This window comes from Adiantum capillus-veneris, chromosome 1 (genome assembly GCF_014529385.1).
Source record: "Adiantum capillus-veneris isolate H3 chromosome 1, ASM1452938v2, whole genome shotgun sequence".
Classification (NCBI taxonomy): Eukaryota; Viridiplantae; Streptophyta; class Polypodiopsida; order Polypodiales; family Pteridaceae; genus Adiantum; species Adiantum capillus-veneris.
The window spans coordinates 188,088,844-188,109,172 of NC_140931.1; the positions used below are offsets into that span (position 1 = coordinate 188,088,844).

Consider the following 20,329-nt stretch of genomic DNA (forward strand, 5'->3'; position numbering starts at 1 on the left):
CAGTTTCATGGTTCCGTCACAGAGACATAATCACTTTTTCCTTAAAGAGTGAGCCTTGGTTGGTTTGCGGGAAAGACACAAAGTATAGGAACTTGGAACTACACTAGGGCTGACAAGACAAACGACGCAAGGAAAGAGGTTTCCTCTTCACATGATAGACACGCTATTCCTCCAGTGTTCGAGGTTGGCGAGAGTTCACGGCCACCCCTATCTGTACCTTTTGTTGATTTGAATGCTCCACAAGGTCAACGGTTTATGACTGAGCAACTAGATGAGGATGCGTTCGGGACACAATTGGTTGTTGTTGTGAAAGTGTTCTCTTAGTTGGTGCAGAATCCTAGGTTTATGGAACATCTGCAAGCGCCGCCAGTGTCACCACAAACAAGGTAACCGTTTCATGCAGTAGAGCCTTTTGAAGCTCAAGCCCAGGTCCCTTGTGCGTGCCAGCAGGGCGGGGAGCACTCACATGTTGCGGAGTCACGTGGGGCTCCAAGAAAAGTTCCTTCTATCCACAAACAGGTGGTTAGGGCGCCTATTCCACAGGCTTTACCAATTCAGCCAGCCACCTTTCAAAGTCCGTATGTTGCATTAAATGGACAGGGAACCAGTTTCCAAGCTATGCAACAGGTTTTTCTACACCACGGTACATCCTAGTATTTCGGGGGTGGATCAGTGTTTCAGAGCATGGCTGGTTATGACGTGTCAAGCCACTCAAGAACGGAGCCAACTTGCAGATCCCAGCAGAGGGGCCTAAACCCTAGATACAGCACACAGCCTTGCCAAGTGGGGCAATTTTAAAAGTTCTTACCAACTTAAGGTACCCCGTCCGATGGGGCCCTAGTGACACAAGGCATTAAAACAAAGCAGAACCAGCTCACACATAGAAGACCTACGTAAAAACAAGCTGACGTGGAAGTTGTACAGCCATCCCACAATTGCGCTAATATGCTGACGTAGCACTATACGAACGTACACATTTTACGTTGAGGACGTGGCAACTGTAAAGATTTTCGTTACAGTGGATAGAAGGGATATCCATATGGGCTCCAACCATTATACCCAGGAGGTGGTGGTGGTGGGGGGGGAGGTGGTGGCAAAGACAGTGGCAGAGGCGGTTGCATCGGATCAAGGTCAGATGGCTGTTGTCCCATGTTCCTAAAAACTCCCCCAATTGGAACAGAAGACCAAGTAGGTTGTCAGTTACAGGATCTTGTACATTTTGGTGCCAAAGGAGGTCAAACTACCAAAGGCATCAAAGGAAGTAGCAGGTAATTTAGGAACTGCTGAAAACTTTGCAGAACAAGAAGATTCTGCGGAGGATGCGGTGAAAGTAGGTCATGGAGCTCATCGAGGAGAAACTGCAGGTACTTCGTAAAATCCAGAAACGCCATCTTGCTCTGTCTGTTCTTCGGAGGACCTGTATGCTTTCAGAAAAGCACAGAATTGAAGCTTTGATACCACTGTAACGGAACGTCAATGGAAAAGAACAGACTTTAGACGCAACTAAACTAGAAGAGAAAGACTTCACATGAGACACGGAGTGGCGTAGTTCCACCCCCAGAGTGCACTGGCCCCAAACTGTGGCGCCCCTTTCGGTATTTCTTTATATTGCTTCAAGAAGGTACAACTGTCACGTGACACATCTAACCCTATGTGCACGTAGACAAGCTACTTCATAGCAAGGATTCGGTTCAGTCAAGTCAGTCTAGAATAGGAAGTGATCTGGCACTTTTGTGAGACTGTTCGCAGACCATGCATGTCCAAACACTTGAAATAGATGCATATCCTTTGGTTGCATACAGCATGATCAACAGATCTCCATCAAAACCAATCAAGAGCATTTTTACAATGCACAGACCTATTTTCCTATTTTTGATATTTTTCCCTGATTATTTTTAAGTGACTTTTGTTGGAAACTGAGTAGGGCAATTTGACTAAGATTATATATAAGGAAACCCTAGTGCTAGCAATTCTGGCAGAAGGAGGAAGAGGCAGCAAGAGCACCTTGTTCAACAGGCAACTTCTCAGCAAGAACACACCCCCCCCCCCCCCCCCCCCCCAGCAAGGCCTAGCGTTTTTGCAACACAGCATCAACACTGGCGTTTTTGCACAGCAGACCAGCCCTGGCGACCACAGCAGACAGCACATCCACTAGCGTTAGCAGATACTGCAGCAATTAGCAAATTTTCACCGCAGCACAAGATTTTTAGCCCTAGCGTTTTTGCATCTGCAAGACACCTCAGCGTTTTTGTAGATCTTCGCGACGGAATCAGCCCTAGACTCAGTGTTTTCAGTTTTCAGCATTCAGTACCCACAGTAGAACCCCCGAACCTCGCAGATTTCACCTTCCCACAGCAGATCCTCGCGGCACAGTCAGATCCCGCGTAGTTTGCAGATTCAGCCCGAAAAACGCAGATTTCAGCATCTACGCTTACAGCGCATCTTCGTCATCGACATTGTCACCGACCTAGAGTCAGAATTCAGCAAATAAAGATTTGCAGATTTCAGCCCTTGGCATTTTCAGATTTGTCCTCATTGTCGTCGCCATCGTCAGCAAGTCCATCGCATTGTAGAGATTTGTGCAATCAATGGTAGACCGCTCTCGCCATAGAGAGTGGGGCCTTCGGAGGAGGGTTTGACAACATTCTGGTGTCATATTATTCTCTCTCTATCTCTCAATCTCATGCACCTTCATTCACAGTGTTCATCAACTTTGTTTGTGATCACTTGCACTCTCTCATTAAGGGAACGGAAGGCTCTCCCTTCCGTAAGTAAAAGGAACCTTGACCACAGTTCGGAGCACTCATCTTGAGCAAAGTTCGACACTCACTTCCGCTGCGCCTTACATTGGTATCAAAGCTTTGGCAGTGTTCTATATCACTCAAGGAAAGAACCACAAGAATCACAAGAAATTTTTTTTTTTGCTTGTTGAGGTCGCACGAACCCAAGTTCGCTTGGGCGTGTCGATTCCTAATCGTGTTTTTGAAGAGTGACAGGAAACCCAAGAAAGAAGGGCTTGTCCAGCCTCCTCTTGTGCCTCTTTTCATTCATTGAGAGCGGACCGTGCACTTAGCAACCGGCCAATCAACAGAGGTGGGAAAAAGCAACCTTGGTGTGAGCGCAAGGCCACCAAGGGGTGCGCCCGCGGAAAAGAGAAGAACTCGGGTGAAGAGAAGATCCTTCTCTAACACAAATTGCAAGCTAAAGAAGAACCTCAAGAACCTCAAGACTCAAGAACCCAAGAAACCAAGACCTGCAAGAACCCAAGTTCCTTGTGAACTTCAGAACCGAAGACTTCAATGGATGGTCATCAGCCGAAGCGGAATGGATACTTCGCATGGAGGTGGTGAGCATGAGAGTGGCGAAGAAGAATTTTCCCCACCACGATGTTTTTCTGAACCTCTCCCTTCCCCATCTACGCCAAGGATTGCACTAACTCCTATGAAGGCTTTCGACAAGATGATGATGGACAAGGAGTTAGAACACAAAGCAAGAAAAGCAGAAAGAATGGCAGCCATAGATCGTGAATCCGCAGAAAGAAGGGCAGCCATAGATCGTGAATACGAAGAAAGAATGGCAGCCATAGAGCGTGAGCACGAGCAAGCACGCTTGGAAGTCAAAGCAAGAGAAGCAAAATTTGATCGCGAGAACAAAGCAAGAATGCAAGAGATGTTGCGACTCTTTTCTCAAGTACAGGCACAAATGCAAGAGAATCGAGAAAAGGAGACTCTCTTAGTCTCTTCTTCTCCCAAGCATGACACACATGATTTGCATGATTATGATAAGCATGATAGTTTGAATGACAATGATAAGCATGATGCTTTGAATGATAATGACAAGCACGATGAATTGCATGATAATGACAAGCATGATGAGTTGCATGAAGATGATGTGATTGTTCACAAGGATGATGTGTTAGTTGATACTTTCTCTAGGGAAGCTAACCTCATTGCAGATTCGATCAATCACAAAGAACCAATCTTGGCTCTCGAGCCTAGGTCCAAAGAACCCTCACAGGAAGTATTATGTGTTCGAATGATTAGTCAATACGCATTGTTCGAGTGTTTCATTCATGATGCTTTCCTGTATTTTAGTCACCGTCTTTATGTGATCCCTTTTCATAGGCATGACATATTGTACGATGAGCACGATTCACTCATGAATGAGCACGAATGTATGCGGATTACTCATGAAAAGATAAAATGTTTGCACCCAAGGAATTCACATTCCATGCCCCTTCCTTGGCATGACACAGTATCAGAAAGAGCACAAGAAGGATTGAGCATCAAGCATCAGCATTTCCATTGTGTTTTGCCACAATTGATTGATTCAAAACGAAAAGTCAAGATTCGATCTCATTGTTTGCGTGTGTTTGATGAACGGTTTGGCACTCCGTCTCTACATTCATCTACATTGCATGCACAGGTTTTTCGAAGGAATAGTATTTTTCCAATCACTTTACATGGAATGGGTATGTTCATGTTTTTGTGTTGGAAGTGGTTTCAGGAATTTTCAGCCTCGGAGATTCTTGAGAAAGTAGACGCATGACTAGAGACGAAGTTGAAGCATCCAAGGAGCCACAGAAAACTGTCGCTTTCGGCGCGGCCCAAAGAAGCAAGCGTTGCAGACCTTTATGAAGTTCAAGTATCGCACGACCCACGCATGAGAGTGGGCCGGCAAAGAGTCCTTAACAGGATTACGGATGTTGTTGGCGATCTCCCTCGACGCCATACAGTTCGGTACCAGTACCTCACTTTGAAAAGGAGGGGATGTCACGTGACATGTGTGCACGTGGACAAGCTACTTCATGGCAAGGGTTCAATCCGATCAAGTCAGTCTAGAATAGGAAGTGATCTGGCACTTTTGTGAGTGTTCGCAGACTGTGCATGTCCAGACACTTAGAATAGATGCATATCCTCTCGTTGCACACAGCATGATCATCAGATTTCCATCAGAACCCATCAAGAGCATTTTTACAGTGCACAGACCTATTTTCCCTACTTTTGACATTTTTCACTTATTATTTTTAAGTGACTTTTGTTGGAAACTGGGTAGGGCAATTTGACTATGATTATATATAAGAAGACCCAACGCTAGCAATTCTGGCAGAAGGGAAGAAGAGGCAGCAGGAGCACCTTGCTCAACAGGCAACTTCTCACCAAGACCCCCCCAGCAAGGCCTAGCGTTTTTGCAACACAGCCTCAACACTTGCGTTTTTGCACCATAGACCAGCCTGGCGTTTTTGCACAGGAGATCAGCCCCTGCGACCACAGCAGACAGCAGATCCACTAGCGTTAGCAGATTCTACAGCGGTTAGCAGATTTCCACCGCAGCAGAAGATTTTAAGCCCTGGCGTTTTTGCATCTGCAAGACACCTCAACGTTTTTGCAAATCTTCGCGATGGAATCAGCCCTAGACTCAACGTTTTCAGTTTTCAGCAGTCAATACCCGCAGTAGAACCCCCGAACCTCGCAAATTTCACCTTCCCGCAGCAGATCCTCGCCGCACGGTCAGATCCCACGTAGTTTGTAGACTCAGCCTGGAAAACGCAGATTTCAGCATCTACGTTTTCAGCACGTCGTCATCGCATCGTCGTCATCGACATCGTCACCGACCTAGAGTCAAAATTCAGCAGATAAAGATTTGCAAATTTCAGCCCTTCGCATTTTCAGATTTCAGCCCGTCTCGTCGTCGTCGACATCGTCGGCAAGTCCATCGCATTGTAGAGATTTGTGCAATCAATAGTAAACCGCTCTCACCATAGAGAGTGGGGCCTTCGGAGGAGGGTTTGACAACATTCTGGTGTCGTATTCTTCTCTCTCTATCTCTCAATCTCATGCACCTTCATTCACAGTGTTTATCCACTTTGTTTGTGATCACTTGCACTCTCATTAAGGGAACGGAAGGCTTTCCCTTCTGTAAGTAAAAGGAACCTTGAGCACACTTCGGAGCACTCATCTTGAACAAAGTTCAACACTCACTTCCGCTGCACCTTACAACAATACTAGTGGCTCTGCTTTGCATCTGCCAAGGGTACATGCTAAAGAGTGAGCCCTTAGTACATATTACAAGGCCCTTGGCTATCCAAAAACAAATTACATGAAAAGCATCATCTGATAGCATCTGGCCCCAAAAGCTAGCCCCGCGAGTTGCCAACAGATATCATAGAAATCCATATAGCTGCCACGTCAACATATCAACACAAAACGCGCACAAAACGAGTCCAAGGGAGCTGGCATGAGAGGATAATGTCACCTTTGAAAGAGGTTTGGTGAAGATATCAGCAAGGTTATCTGATGTCGGAACATACGCTAGTCGAATAAAGTCGTCTTGGTCTTCTCACGAACATAATAGTATTGTATCTCTATATCCTTGGTCCGGGCATGAAAACACAAGTTCCTCGCAATGGGCTATACAGCTCTCGTTGTCAAAGTAGATCGTGGTCGTCTGCTGCTATAACCACATTGACTCACATGTAGCACTGCAAACAGTCCTATACTCCGCCTTTGTGGAAGATAAGGCAATTGTAGATTGTCTCTTAATGCTCCATGAAACTGCTCCTTAGCCAAAAGAAAAGGTGTAACCTATAGTGGACCATCGTCCATATGGATCTCCACCCAATCTGAATCACTCTTGGAGACCGTACCTCCAACTGCATAGAAAATGCCGAATGACTTTGACTACTTCAAATACCGTGAGCAAGCAAAAAGACTTGGTTTCATTAATTTGCAAATGGCCAAAGCCGATACAAGAGAAACCGACTCGACCTTCAGTTAACATCTATAGTAGCATCTTCCTTTACTAGTCTTTAATTGGAGTTTCCTAGCCTTTGATTGAACCATGGCATCGTCCTTGTGGTGCCAAGGCATCCCCAAAAGCACATCACACCCCTAAGTGACACGTGACGGAAGTCCTTGTGCCCTATGTAACCCTAACAATGCAAGCAAAGCTTGCCAATAATGTCACAATTGTGACGTGTTCTTCATGATTGTATTACCTTTCTTGTCTGGTTCTCTTGCAGATACGAAGACATACCAGATCAGAGACCCCTGTTCTCAAAAGGATGTGCCTCTTCGTCCAAGAGTCACACCTATTCGGCAAAGAGCCATGCCTCTTCGGCGAATGGCTGCATCTCTACGCCGAATGGTCACGACTCTACAACAGAGAGACATCACTATTGGCCTAGGGTCATGTCTTTTGACCTATGGTCACGTCTCTTCATCGTGTCCCTTCAGATTCTATATAAGAACGCCATTGTAACACATTTCAATCAATCAAACATTCAGTCTCTGAGTCTCTTGTTCTCAAGTTCTATTCAGAGTTTCAGTTTTCATCTAAGTTTAAGTATGAATAAACACACATAATAAGCGTGTTCTTCACAATGGTATCAGAGCAAAAATTTTCACGGGCCTCCGGACTTGGCGTCTACCTATCTCCGTCGTTGCCTACCCTTCCCGCAACCCTCACCTCGTGAGTTGTATAACAGCAGAGGAAAGATGGTGCCCAATTGCCTACGTGTATGCGGTAACTCTTAACTGTTCTATTTAATTCTATGAACATCAGAGAAAAAAGAATATAAAGAGGGCAGACAGCAGTGTATGTGAGTGTGTGGTGTACCCGGAGCTTCTGTGTGGCGTACCCAGCGTGTGAGTGGCGTACCCGGCGTGTGTGTTGCGGTAAATAGTTGACACATTCAGCAACTCTTTGCCACTCCATGTTCCAAACGACAGCAACAATATCGCTTCAGCCCACAAACATCACCAAAATCGGCAGCGCTTGGCTTGACTTTCTTACGCTGGTCTAAATTCCACTTTCGCTGGCAGCGCTTGTCTTTTTTTTTTAACGCTGGTGACACTTGTTCACTTATGATGGCTACAATTTACTCTTTATAAATTATTAAAGTGCCCAGCCGCCCCAAATTTGGGGTGCCCGGCCACAAGAGGTGTTGCATTAAAAAACTTAACCAAATCACACAACATGGCTGCAAATAATTCCACGCAACAAACCAGCCTCACGGCAAAACTCTTCAGCGCTTGCCTTCTTACGATCATTTCTTCTGGCCGCACATTACGCATCGTGGAATTTACCTCCTCATGGATGATGACGCATACGACATGCCTGTTCCGTATCTGTCATACGTAGATGACGTGCCGGAAGAAATTCTTCCCAAAAATCCTCCTCCCCGCGAGATTATAATCATCTCTGATTCGCCGGAACCCGACATCATAGTAATTCCAGGTTCTCCAGGGCCGGAAATTGCGGAGATCCCTACACCTATACCTATTCCTGCACCCGTTCCAGAGCAGGCTGTTCCGGAAGTACCCGAGGGGATTCCGTCTCCCACGTACTCTCCCGAACCTCCAAACCCTCTCGAAAGAGAGTATTTGGTGCACATCTTGCAACGTCGTTTCGGGTTCCAGAGGTGGTTAGTGTGGCGGATTACCATTCGGTGCGAGCAGGCAGAGTTGCCACATTACGAGTTCCTTTTGACTCGTTACCCATTCATCGCACATCACATTCCAGCTTGTTACATGGATAACCTCTCCAAGATCCAGACTTCCCACACATTGATTCCTTTCCACGCAGAGGAAGTCGTGCCAAATTACACTCCACTAACTCCAGAGCTCGACGAGATCGAGGATTTTACGGAGGACGACCCGGCATTCGCTGAGTTCGCAGAGCCACTACACACACCGTCTACTTTACCTACATGTTTGTCTTTTCTAGCCTCGCCTCGCTACGAGCAGTGAGCTCGTCATGTCGGACTCAGGGACACAGCAGGGACATGTGGACGGAGCCGCACTCTTGGCCGCTATTCAGCAACAGTTTGAAGGCCAAGCTTCACGACAGGCCCAGCTCGAGTCCATGCTCGAGTCCTTGTCAAATGAAGTTAAAGCCCTGACACAGCCGACACCTCAGCAGGATGACAGTTCTACATCTTTTGTACGCGGAGAAGATCAAGCCATGCCGGATCCACATGATGAGGTTAACAATCCTGAACTTAAATATTTATTTCAATTAATCACAAAATCTAATATAAAAAAAAGTGGACATAAAACCCCCTGAACCTTATGATGGTCAACGCAATAAGCGGGTGATTGATCAATGCATTTTCAAGACGGACAATTATTTTAATAACCTGGACATAGCGGAACAAAAAAAAGTAGCTTTGGTTGCTAGCCTTCTGAAAGACACAATCAGGTTGCCTTAGGAAAACAAACGCTGACGTGGGCAAAATTCAAGTGCGCAATGTGCAAAGCCTTTGTGCCAGCAAGTGCTGATTTTCATGCGCGTTCTGCGTTGCGCCACTTAAAGCAAACAGGCTCTGTGGCTGCTTACATATATCTCAGTTCCAACGACTGAACTTGGAGATAATGACCATTACTCCCGACGATAAATTGCATTTTTTCGTCGATGGACTTGAGCCCACCCTTCGCGATGATGTACACAAGGCAAACCCCCCTACAGTTGAGGACGCCATTTCATATGTGGAACGGTTAGGTGACTTTCGCAGAGACCACTTTCCGCTTGGTCGAGCCGGTGATCGCCCATTTGGTCGCAGATCCCGTGCCCCTTTTCGAAACCAACGTGACGTCTTTTATTCAGGCAACAAATCACATAATGGTTCTAATGTTTCATAGTCCCAATCAACTGCTAGTTCCTTGTCCCGATCTAGTGTTTGAAGTCCGTGAGCGCAGAATAGCAGACCAAATTTTCAAAATGATCGGTCTAATTTTAATCGACGTCGCCGAGGCCAACAATCTTTTCGGTAAAATTCTTATCCGGACAGACGTTCGTATGGAAATCAAGCGTCAACTTTTGCTGCTCCTCCACAATAATCCAGTCCACAATCATCCAAATATGGATTATGTACCCTTTGCGGTGGACCTCATCGTTGGTTCCAATGTGATAAACGGCCTCAACCGTCTAACCTGCGACGAAATGCTAATGCAAAGACACCTACAATGTTAGCTTTTAATTCTGACCAATCTGCTGATTCGACTTCACAGCAAGACAGAGGCAAATGTGTTGTTAACACAATACACGTTTCCAAGGTGGCTACATTTTTAATGAAAAATGCCAAAAATACTATGCCCAGACCGAGCAACTTGTCTAATCAAGTCTTAAGTCTCCTTGGCTTCATTCATGGCAAACCAATTAACATTTTGGTTGATAGCGGATGTTCCAATAATTTTGTGAGCACCAACATTGTGCATCGACTAAGATTGCCTATTGTCCAAAGTACTCAACCGTACGATGTTGACTTAGCAGATGGGTCATTCTTAATGTACAACACAATGTTCAACAGTTGCCCTTTGACGTTCAAGAATATCAGGACAGTATCACTTTCGAAGTAATGCCATTATCAACTTATGATATGATTCTTAGCCAATGCTGGTTATACCAATATGACCCTCTGATCAGTTTCCCAAGGACATACTATAACTCTTTGCAAAGGTGGTCAGCTTATTATCTGAATGGCTTATTTCGCGTACAATCGGTGACTGTCGTTTCTACATTGCAAGTTAAACGGATGGTACGAAAACAAGACAATTCTACAGCACTTTTAATGATACGTAGCATCGACGAGTTGCAACCGATACAGTTCAATCCAAACCAACACCAAAGCCAGCAACTTACCTTGAGCAACCATTCTATAAACCATACTTGGATCTTTTCTTGATGACTTGCCGAGCACCTTACCTCCTCGTAGACCAGTAGATCATCCGATTGATCTAATTCTTGGTAGTGCTCCACCTACACGAGCTTCGTATCGAGTCTCATATTCTGAATCTCAGAAAATTCAGAGACAACTAGCAAAATTGCTAGATAAAGGTCACATTCGTCCAAGTAAAAGTCCTTTTGGTGCTCCAGTATTGTCGGTTTAAAAAAAAGATGGTTCGATGCGCTTGTGTATTGACTACCGCGCATTAAACAAATTAACAATAAAAAACAAATTTCCTCTTCCACGGATTGAAGAACTGTTTGACCAACTTTCGAGTGCTAAAGTATTTTCGAAGATCGACTTCAAGCCTGGTTATCATCAAAGCAGGTGATGAGTATAAAACGATATTCAGAACAAAATATGGACATTATGAATTTCTGATAATACCTTTCCGATTAACCAATGCTCCTGCATCATTTATGACTTTAATGAATGAAATTTTTGGTCCATATCTGGATAAATTTATCATCATCTACTTGGACAACATTCTGGTTTTCAGCAAAGATATTGCTGAACACAAAGAGCATCTTCGTTTGGTGTTTCTGGTATTACGGACTAATGTGCTTTATGTCAACAAGAAAAAGAGTGAGTTTTTCAAGGATCGAATCGAGTATCTTGGTCATGTTATACCAGCTGATGGAATAGCAATTGACCCTCAGAAAATCAAAGTCATTATGGAGTGGCCTCTTCCAACAACAATAACTGATGTTCGTTTATTCTTGGGATTAGCAAATTTCTATCATACCAAGGTTTAGAGATTTTCAGATATTGCTACTCCTCTATGAGAGTTGACAAAGTTTGACAAACTTACTTGGTCTTCAGAAGCAGAAAAGTCTTTTAATGATCTCAAACAAGCCTTAACAACTACTCCAGTCATGGCCATTGCGGATCCTACAAAACCATTCCTTGTGATGACAGATGCTTCAGATCGTGCTTCTGGTGGTGTATCAATGCAAAATGATAGGGTTATTGCATTCGATAGCAAGAAGTTTACTGCTATACAGATCCATTATCCAGTCTATGACAAAGAGTTTATAGCCATTGTCCATGCATATCGTACATGAAAACATTTACCTTTTGGGAGCTGACTCTGTTGTCAAGACGGATCATCAGCCATTGCAGAATATTTTTACATAACCAATTATGAACCCTCGACAAGGAGGTTGGGTGGAATTTTTGGCAAATTTCCACATGGTCATTGAATATGTGCCAAGATTCAGAATTCGGTAGCAGATGCACTTAGTAGAATGCCTCAAGCTACGAATATGACAATTTCTACACTTACATTTGATATTCCTGATTGTTTTAAAGATGAATACTTGACTGATCGAGATTTTGCTGAAATTTTTCGAGTGCTTTGAACAAACACTCCTACACGGGCAGAAATGAACCTGATTGCAGCTTATACAATGCAAGATAATCTGTTATATTATGAGGACAGAATTTGTGTACCACATAATTCGCATTTGCAAAAAATGATTATTCAAGAACATCATGAAGTACCTTACGCTGCTCATCCCGGCATCAACAAAACGTACAAACTATTAACAGCTGTTTATTATTGGCCTCAAATGAAGCAAGACGTAGTGAACTTTGTCAAAGCTTGTCACTCTTGCCAAACTATGAAGGCATCACGACAATTACCGCAAGGATTGTTACAGCCGTTACCAATTCCAAATGAACGTTGGGAAAGCATCAGCATGGACTTTATTACAACGTTGCCCAAATCTTCCAAAGGCAATAATCAGATATTGGTTATAGTGGATCAATTTTCCAAAATGGCACATTTTATACCTTGCAAAATTACAGCTTCGGCGCCAAATATTGCTTCATTATTTGTGCAACATATATTTCGAATCCATGGATTACCAAAATCAATCATTTCAGATCGAGATCCAAAGTTTGCAGGACATTTTTGGACCTCCTTATTCAAATCATTGGGAACGAATCTTTTATTCAGTTCAGCTTATCATCCACAAACTGATGGGCAAACTGAACAAGAATCAAATATTGGAGGAAATGTTACGACATTATATACAGATTCGACTGAATTCTTGGTATTTGCCATTGGTGGAGTTTGCTTACAATAACTCCTTTCATTTAGCAATTGGCACGACTCCCTTCCAAGCAGCCTTCGGACATACTCCGGTGATTCCTACAAATTTTGTGATACAACATAAGGTTGCTTTGGCAGATCAATTGGTAAATGAAATGCAAGATATTCTTATTCAGATCAAAGGACAAGTTGACACATGTTTGACAGACTTATCAAAAGCAAGCAAATAAACATCGTCGCCATACAGAGTTTCAAGAAGGTGAACTGGTGTTATTATATGTTGCTTCGCATCGATATAAGACAGTGAAGTCTGTTTCCCCAAAGTTACAACCCAAATATTATGGTCCTTTCAAGATTTTGAAGAAGTATTCTACAGTCAGTTACAGCCTTGAAATTCCACCAGCATGGGTAAAGATTCATCCAACATTTCATATTTCGTGGCTTAAGAAATATATTCGAGGAGATTCAGTTATTCCAGATGTCTCATCTTATATTCCAAAAATAGAGGAAGAACACTTGATTCTAGTTCCAGAACTTATTCTTGATGTTCGTCAGAAAGAGACAAGACGGAAGATTACTACAGAATTCCTAGTCAAGTGGATGGATCTTGATGAATCAAATTCTACATGGCAAACGGATGAAGAGATGCAACAATATCCTTAGCTTCTACAAGAGTTCTTTAATAAACGAATGTCTATAATTTAATACACAGAGTTTTATTTTAAATGGGAGGGAATGTCACGATTGTGATGTGTTCTTCATGATTGTATTACCTTTCTTGCCTAGTTCTCTTGCAGATACGAAGACGTACCAGATCAGAGACCCCTGTTCTAGAAAGGATGTGCCTCTTCGTCAAAGAGTCGCACCTATTCGGCGAATAGCCATGCCTCTTCGGCGAATGGCTACATCTCTACGCCAAATGGTCACGACTCTACAGCAGAGAGAGATCACTATTGGCCTAGGGTCATGTCTTTTGACCTATGGTCACGTCTCTTCATCGTGTCTCTTCAGATTCTATATAAGAACGCCATTGTAACACATTTCAATCAATCGAACATTCAGTCTCTGAGTCTCTTGTTCTCAAGTTATGTTCAAAGTTTCAATTTTCATCTAAGTTTAAGTATGAATAAACACACATAATAAGCGTGTTCTTCACAAATAATAGGCGTTACAACGACTTCATGCAAAGGTGTTGCTAACACTGCATCCACTTGTGGTCCCATGTCATCAAGCTTGGCTCCATTGTCGAAGCAAATCAATGCCTCTTGGTCTTATACATTGCCCCACGCTCTGCAGAGCTCAACACTCTCATCCTTGTAGTCTTTAGGGAACCCCATGAAATCTACTACAATCCTACTTTCATCTTTCCCTACTTTGCAGCTCGCTCTTTTGCCACTTACGTTTCCGCCTTATCCTCATGGCTTTTTCTTCTCCTTAGGACACTTTGTCAACATGTGCCTTACTTCACCACTCAAATGCAATGACAAATTTGTGGACACATGTAAGGTAAGGTCACTTGTCTAGATAGTTGTTCTTTAATGTATTAAAAATTCTTTCCAAAAGTTACTTAAAACTTTGCACATTGTTTCTTGGAACACAAATGATTTGCATTTAACTGATTCTAGTAGGCCGCGCAAGATGTTGATACCTCGTGATTGCATAGACATCTATGTGGGAACTGTGGATATTCTGCTTGTGAAAGAGCAAAAGCTCTCTCTTGCTTACACTCATCGTTGTGGGAAGCTCTTGCATACAGCTTCTCGCACTTATTAGGAGCCCATAGTTTGGCCTCATGTCACATAGTTGTGGTGTACGTATCTCGGTGGAGAGTCATTCGCTCCCTGCAGTGCGTGGTCATGGTGTACTGGTTTCTAGCCGTGCTATGTGGTTATCATTGCAGTTAGCAGATTCTTTGCTTTGGATCACAGTTATATAAGCTCTTACACATGTACATGCATGCCCGGTGTTTTGGCAACCAATAGCAAATGTATTATTTGTTGTGGATACTTGGATTGTTGTGGGAGAACTCAACAATATTGAGTCACATGCATACTTTTGGACTGTTACATCTCCACTTCTTTCCGGCATTTCCCCAATTGAGCATGATGCACGGGGTAGAGAGAGCAAGTCCTTGCACAACTAAGAAGATTCTTGCTATGACTTGGGATCTGGAGAGAGGTGTGCTTGATGCAATGGTGGACTCAACTTGCAGATTCCTTCATCACTCTTGGGGGCCCAGAATCCCAGTCTTGTTGTATACTAGGATTTGACAAGGGGGGTGTGAAAAGTTTTGGAGGTAGTCTCCTTGGTTTTCTAGTCTAGGTCTTGTAAGGGAGGGCCTCTTTGTGGTTGTGCCAGCCTTGTGAGGCTTTTCTAGAGTGTAGACATCATGGGGGATTTTGCCCAGTGTGCCATTTGTGGCCTTTTTGTTGGGCGCCCTAATTTTATGTTTTGACCCTTCATATTCACATTTATTGGACAGGGTCGAGCATTTTTAGTTGCTTCCCTAAATAGGGAGGGGGGGCGCCTCCATTCTAGCATTGTGCTATACAGAGCCTTGTATTCTCTTGTTAGCAGGTTGCCCCAAACAGCTTGTCCACTCTCCATCTTCTCTCTAATGTTTTCCTCTCTCTCTCTCTCTCTCTCTCTCTCTCTCTCTCTCTCTCTCTCTCTCTCTCTCTCTCTCCCCCACGTTTTGCGGCTCTTTTGACCATAGGCACCCAATTGGCATTTCTTTACTCAAGCAAAGTACAACTTCTCTCAGCTCTCTCTTGTTAGCAGATTGCCCCACAAGGCTTGTCCACTCTCTCCATCTTCTCTCCAGGGTTTTCCTCTCTCCCTTTCTCTCTCTCCCCCACGTTTTGCGGCGCTTTGACAATAGGCGCCCTCTCAGTATTTCTTCACTCAAGCAAGTACAACTGCTCTCAGCTCAGAGAGACGAACCAGCATCTTATTACAAAGGGCACATTAAAAACATCCATGAACCGTCTTCTAAAAACAGTTTGTACATGAAAAGCAACATGTTGACTTTGCTACCCACATGAGGGTAACTCCAAAAAGTATCTACGATGGTGAGCTGTAAAATCAACCACGTCACCTCACAATCTGTACAACCTACCACATCATCATCGGCATGCATACACCCCACTCTGGGCGCACATTGTGTGAATCTATCAAGAGCCAAAATGCCATGTGATCAGATTGTCGGAGAAGATTATTTCCAAGCCTCCCGCTTACACTGTAGTTGAATCCCATTTCACCCAGCACGCTTACCCCATTTCACCTACCCTAGTTACCCCGTTTCACTTAGCCACGTCCTGCCCAAAATGCTTTGTATTGAAACAAGGTTTTTCACTGTTGCAAGATTGAAACACTCCAAAAATCCTGTTGGTCAAGTCTCGCCGAGCAACCCTCTCCTTGCCATTTTCTCGAACAGGCCTAAAACTACTATTTTGTCGACTTAACTTCCAAGTTCCCTCTAATTTCAGAATATGTCCACTGCTAGGATTGAACATTTGCTTGTATAGACTCTAGAGCGAACAAAGTTATGGCTTTGAGACAACTTCTCCAGCAATCCCGCCTAAATCTTCAGACAATCCATTCACTTTTCAAAAGAGCAATAGCCAAAGCAAAAGAGTGAGAAAAAGGCTTACCATCGTAGAAGTAAGAAACGCGATCTTTGGCGGGCATGGCAATAGCTGCTACTCTTGTGCATTAGCTCCTGTCGCCCAGGAAGAGGAGACTCTGAAACACGGAGAGAGAGAGAGAGAGAGAGAGAGAGAGAGAGAGAGAGAAACGCGAGCAGAAGGCTACTGCGAGCGTGTTTTCAAACCAGTTTCCCCACGCTAAAGGCCACCAAGTGGTATGAACCCATGAAGTGTTGAGAGGTTGTTTAAAGCCTCGATACTAAGTTGTAAATTTCTGCATATAGCCTATAATGTGGGTTGAGGAATGTGCCACGTGGGAATAGTAGGGTTTTTCTATTTTTGTAAATTAAAACTGTCCTAAACGGTTCGGGATGGTAATATGCTATTAGAAGTTGGCAAAAGAGTGGGAGTATGTAAGAGGAAGACTCTCTCTCTCTCTCTCTCTCTCTCTCTCTCTCTCTCTCTCTCTCTCTTTTATAGATGAGTGCAGGTGTTGAAGTATGTGTGATATGGGGCGACTAAGAATGGATGGAAACTTGCAACGAGCGGGAGTACAAATGATGGCGAGCGAGCATGGCGTGGCTGATGACGACCTATTGCAACAATGATGGTGGCAATGGAGCAACTTCATGAGGGCACAGAAGGGAGGCTTTCAAGTTTGCACGCATTCTTCAACCTTATCGAGTAGGATACCGTATTGGAAGCATAAAAATACCTACAATAATTGCACAAAGAAAGCATACCTGAGTTGCCCCATACTGCTTTCATGCACCCATAGCTAGTTACCTTTCAAACACATTGGATCTGGCTTGCCAACAATGGGTTGATCATAACGATTGTTGACTGCATCAAGTTCAAAAAAGTTGCCTAGGAGCCATGCCCTAGCAAATCTGAAACTCCAAAGTAGAGAAATAGATGCTTGTCGACTTCTTGGAATTGTTGTTAATGATCGGCCTTGCCGAGAGTACCTTTGCCTTACAAGTCATCGGCCATGCTTGACTCGCCTTTACTGCTAGGCGACCTTGCCTACCTTGTCCTAACCTCTTTGGTTCTGTAAATTTTCTCCACACTTCCAATGAGAGAGGCATCCGTCTTTGCCCTTGCAAGCCATATGAAAAGACTTCTGTAGAGATAGGAGGTCGGAAGGTCAAACCTCATGCCTTGCATGGATTCTTAAGATCATTCGCTACCATCGTTATTCTCTATCAAGACCGCTTTTCGTTGACCTTTGCATGGGTGGGGTTGTTTATGGATGAGAAATGATAACAAGTCAAGGACTTAATCTTTGCTGATGAGTTATGTCAACATGTTACTTTCATGGAAAGTGAGGAGGTATTCTTTAAGACACCTCTTAATTGTGGAAACATACTTACAAAGCTATTGAAAAACCACACAAGATGTTGCTCAATGTGCCCCTCCCCCCCCCCCCCCATTTCCTTTTTCCACAAAAAATAGAGTAGACACTCCTTGATGAGATGATATCTCCAAAGCAATCATCAAGAGACGACAAACCAACACTTTTAAATCAAGCAAAGAAAGTGACAACTCTATGTGGCATAGTGCTACACAGGGCCCAATTAACATTTTGAGAATCCTCCCCAGCTGCATTGGTTATAGTTTTGTATCACTTCTTTTGCCTCCCGCCCTATTTTTGTCCCATGAATATATTCAAGTTGTGGGGTATCAAGATTATCCTACTTTTTGGGTAAACCCTTGCCCCTTTTTCTTTCATACTTATGGGTTTTATCATTCTTGTATGCATTTTAGGGGTATTTACTTGAGCCTCCTCCCAATAGCATTTATTAAGTGCATTATCTTATTAAAAGATCTTCCAATTAGTCTACTAAGCAAAATCTCTAGATCGGGGTAAATGTTTAAATGGTTACCTAATAGTTATGCATAGTAGTGTGAACTTTGTAGAGGACTCATTTCTAAACCAAGTGCAATGGTTTACAATGAGCAAAATCTTTGTGCACCTCGAATCACTCTCATCCTTAAATGCCTACTAACACCATTTTAGATCAAATGGGAAAATCCACAACTTTGACTTATTTCAATGCCTATGGAGTCCTATTTTCTATTTGATTTGGAAAATTTTGTGTAGTTTGGGAATGTGATAAATAAGGTTTGTTGTTGAGTCCTTGTGTTACATTAGATAAAGAGATAGATTCTCAAGAAAATGGTGGCATTGAGAGACACCTTTTTCTCCACTAAAAGTTTATTTTCATGTAGGTGTTAATAAACACCTCAGAAAATCATACATATGTAAGATATGCGTACGAAATGCTATCCATTTTCTCCTATTAAGCTAGCTTGTGCCTTCTCCACATTGGATGGGATCTTAATTGCTTCCGCAAGTCTTCCACCTCTTGGAGTCCATGAACACATGACTACATCAACGCACTCCCAACTCTTTGGGTTAGCAAGATTGCGGCACCAGTTCTTTTATTGTTCCTATATTGTGGGATTTCTCTTTTTATGTATTGGTGCCCAATATTGAATAAAAACTTTCTTGTACTTAGGAGATGAGCTATCTACATCAAAGTCTAACTCTGCAACTCCTAGCCATATTGGATATTTTGGATTTGCGGGTCTCACAAGAACAAAACTCCCTTTTCTTACATCAATTTGAGGCCTAAAAACTTCTTGTGGCCTTGCATTTTGAGGACCAACAAATTGATCATTCAATCCTTCATATCCTTGAAACTTATCTCCATCTTCCTCTATCTGCTGCATTCAATGAATCCCTACAGTCTTTGGCCAAAATGATGTATGTTCACCAATGTGTTTGTCATGGTTGGTTGTTCAAGCTCACTGACGATGTTTTTCCAATAAATAATAACTAGCTCCATGGATTTCATAAAATCATGGTCCTTTCCCTTTAATAGAGAACATTTTTTCCATAATTCAAGATATGTCTTAATCCCTTGAATAACTAGCGGACTATCCCTCACATAGTCTCTTATAGGTACCACATCTGGACAACCTATTGGCAATTTTGGTTTCCCTTGATCATATTTTTTCCACAACTCAATTCTTGACTCCCTTGGCATTCAATTAGGTGATTTGGGGTGAATTTTGTACTGCATTACTGGGATTTCACCTTGCATATAGAAACAAAATTGGAGTGGCTTAGAGTGTCCAAGTAGAGCATCTTGTCCATTACACATGTACCCTTTAACAAAGGATTTGAAGTTAGGAACACGTGTCATCAAAAATGGTGTCAGAGCTGAATTTCACATTCTTGGAAATATTCCATCAAATGTGGAAAAGTGAAACATGTTTGCAATCTCTTTGAGAACCTCCTAGACATTGCATCTATGTCCTCATATGTATGACCCATCATTAAGGATCCCAAATGCACTTTTTTGAAAGCACATAGTGCTACTAGCAAGGATAAGCATGCAAATAAATATCAATTTTTATTCTCTCCTGCACAATTATCTAGTTGTACAAAAAATTCTCAGGAAATTTTTGAAATACAATAGTGGACATGGTATCCGCAACACGTTGAGAGGAGACTGATTGTAAGTTAGCAATCTTTCCATTACATCATTCAATAACTAACGATGGTGTTATTCTTGATGCACTCATACTTCATTTTGTTTCAATGGTCTAGAGCCGTCCTTGAAATCTATACCTTGAATAATGTTATGTAGCTGTGTGGTATATCGTCATGGCATAAATCTCCTAGTCCATGGTTTTCTGTTCTTTCCAGATTCTGTAAGCATAATGCAAGGGAACCAATCGTGGCATTGGGATCTGAATGCCATAGACCATTAAACAAGAAATGACCACACATCCCATGACCATGTCCATTTATCATACGGAAATTGATATGCATTCGCGTAGTCTTTTGAGTTCACACGCAATCTACGTATTGCTGTCTTTTTTTGGTCC

General features: G+C 43.0%; 1 protein-coding gene across 2 annotated transcripts in view; it reads right to left on the reverse strand.

Moving 5' to 3' along the window:
• The window catches only part of HDA9 (histone deacetylase 9), a 66,823-nt gene extending 50,166 nt beyond the window's left edge, over nt 1-16,657 (reverse strand). Inside the window, exon 1 of one of the 2 annotated variants that reach the window (XM_086524563.1) lies at nt 16,436-16,656. In XM_086524563.1, the coding sequence (XP_086380689.1) occupies nt 16,436-16,472 (37 nt within the window). In that variant the 5' untranslated portion in view covers nt 16,473-16,656. Of the gene's footprint in view, nt 1-16,435 lie in introns of both variants that reach the window. The other variant, XM_086524564.1, reaches the window with a different exon arrangement.
• Nucleotides 16,658-20,329: the final 3,672 nt, after the last annotated feature.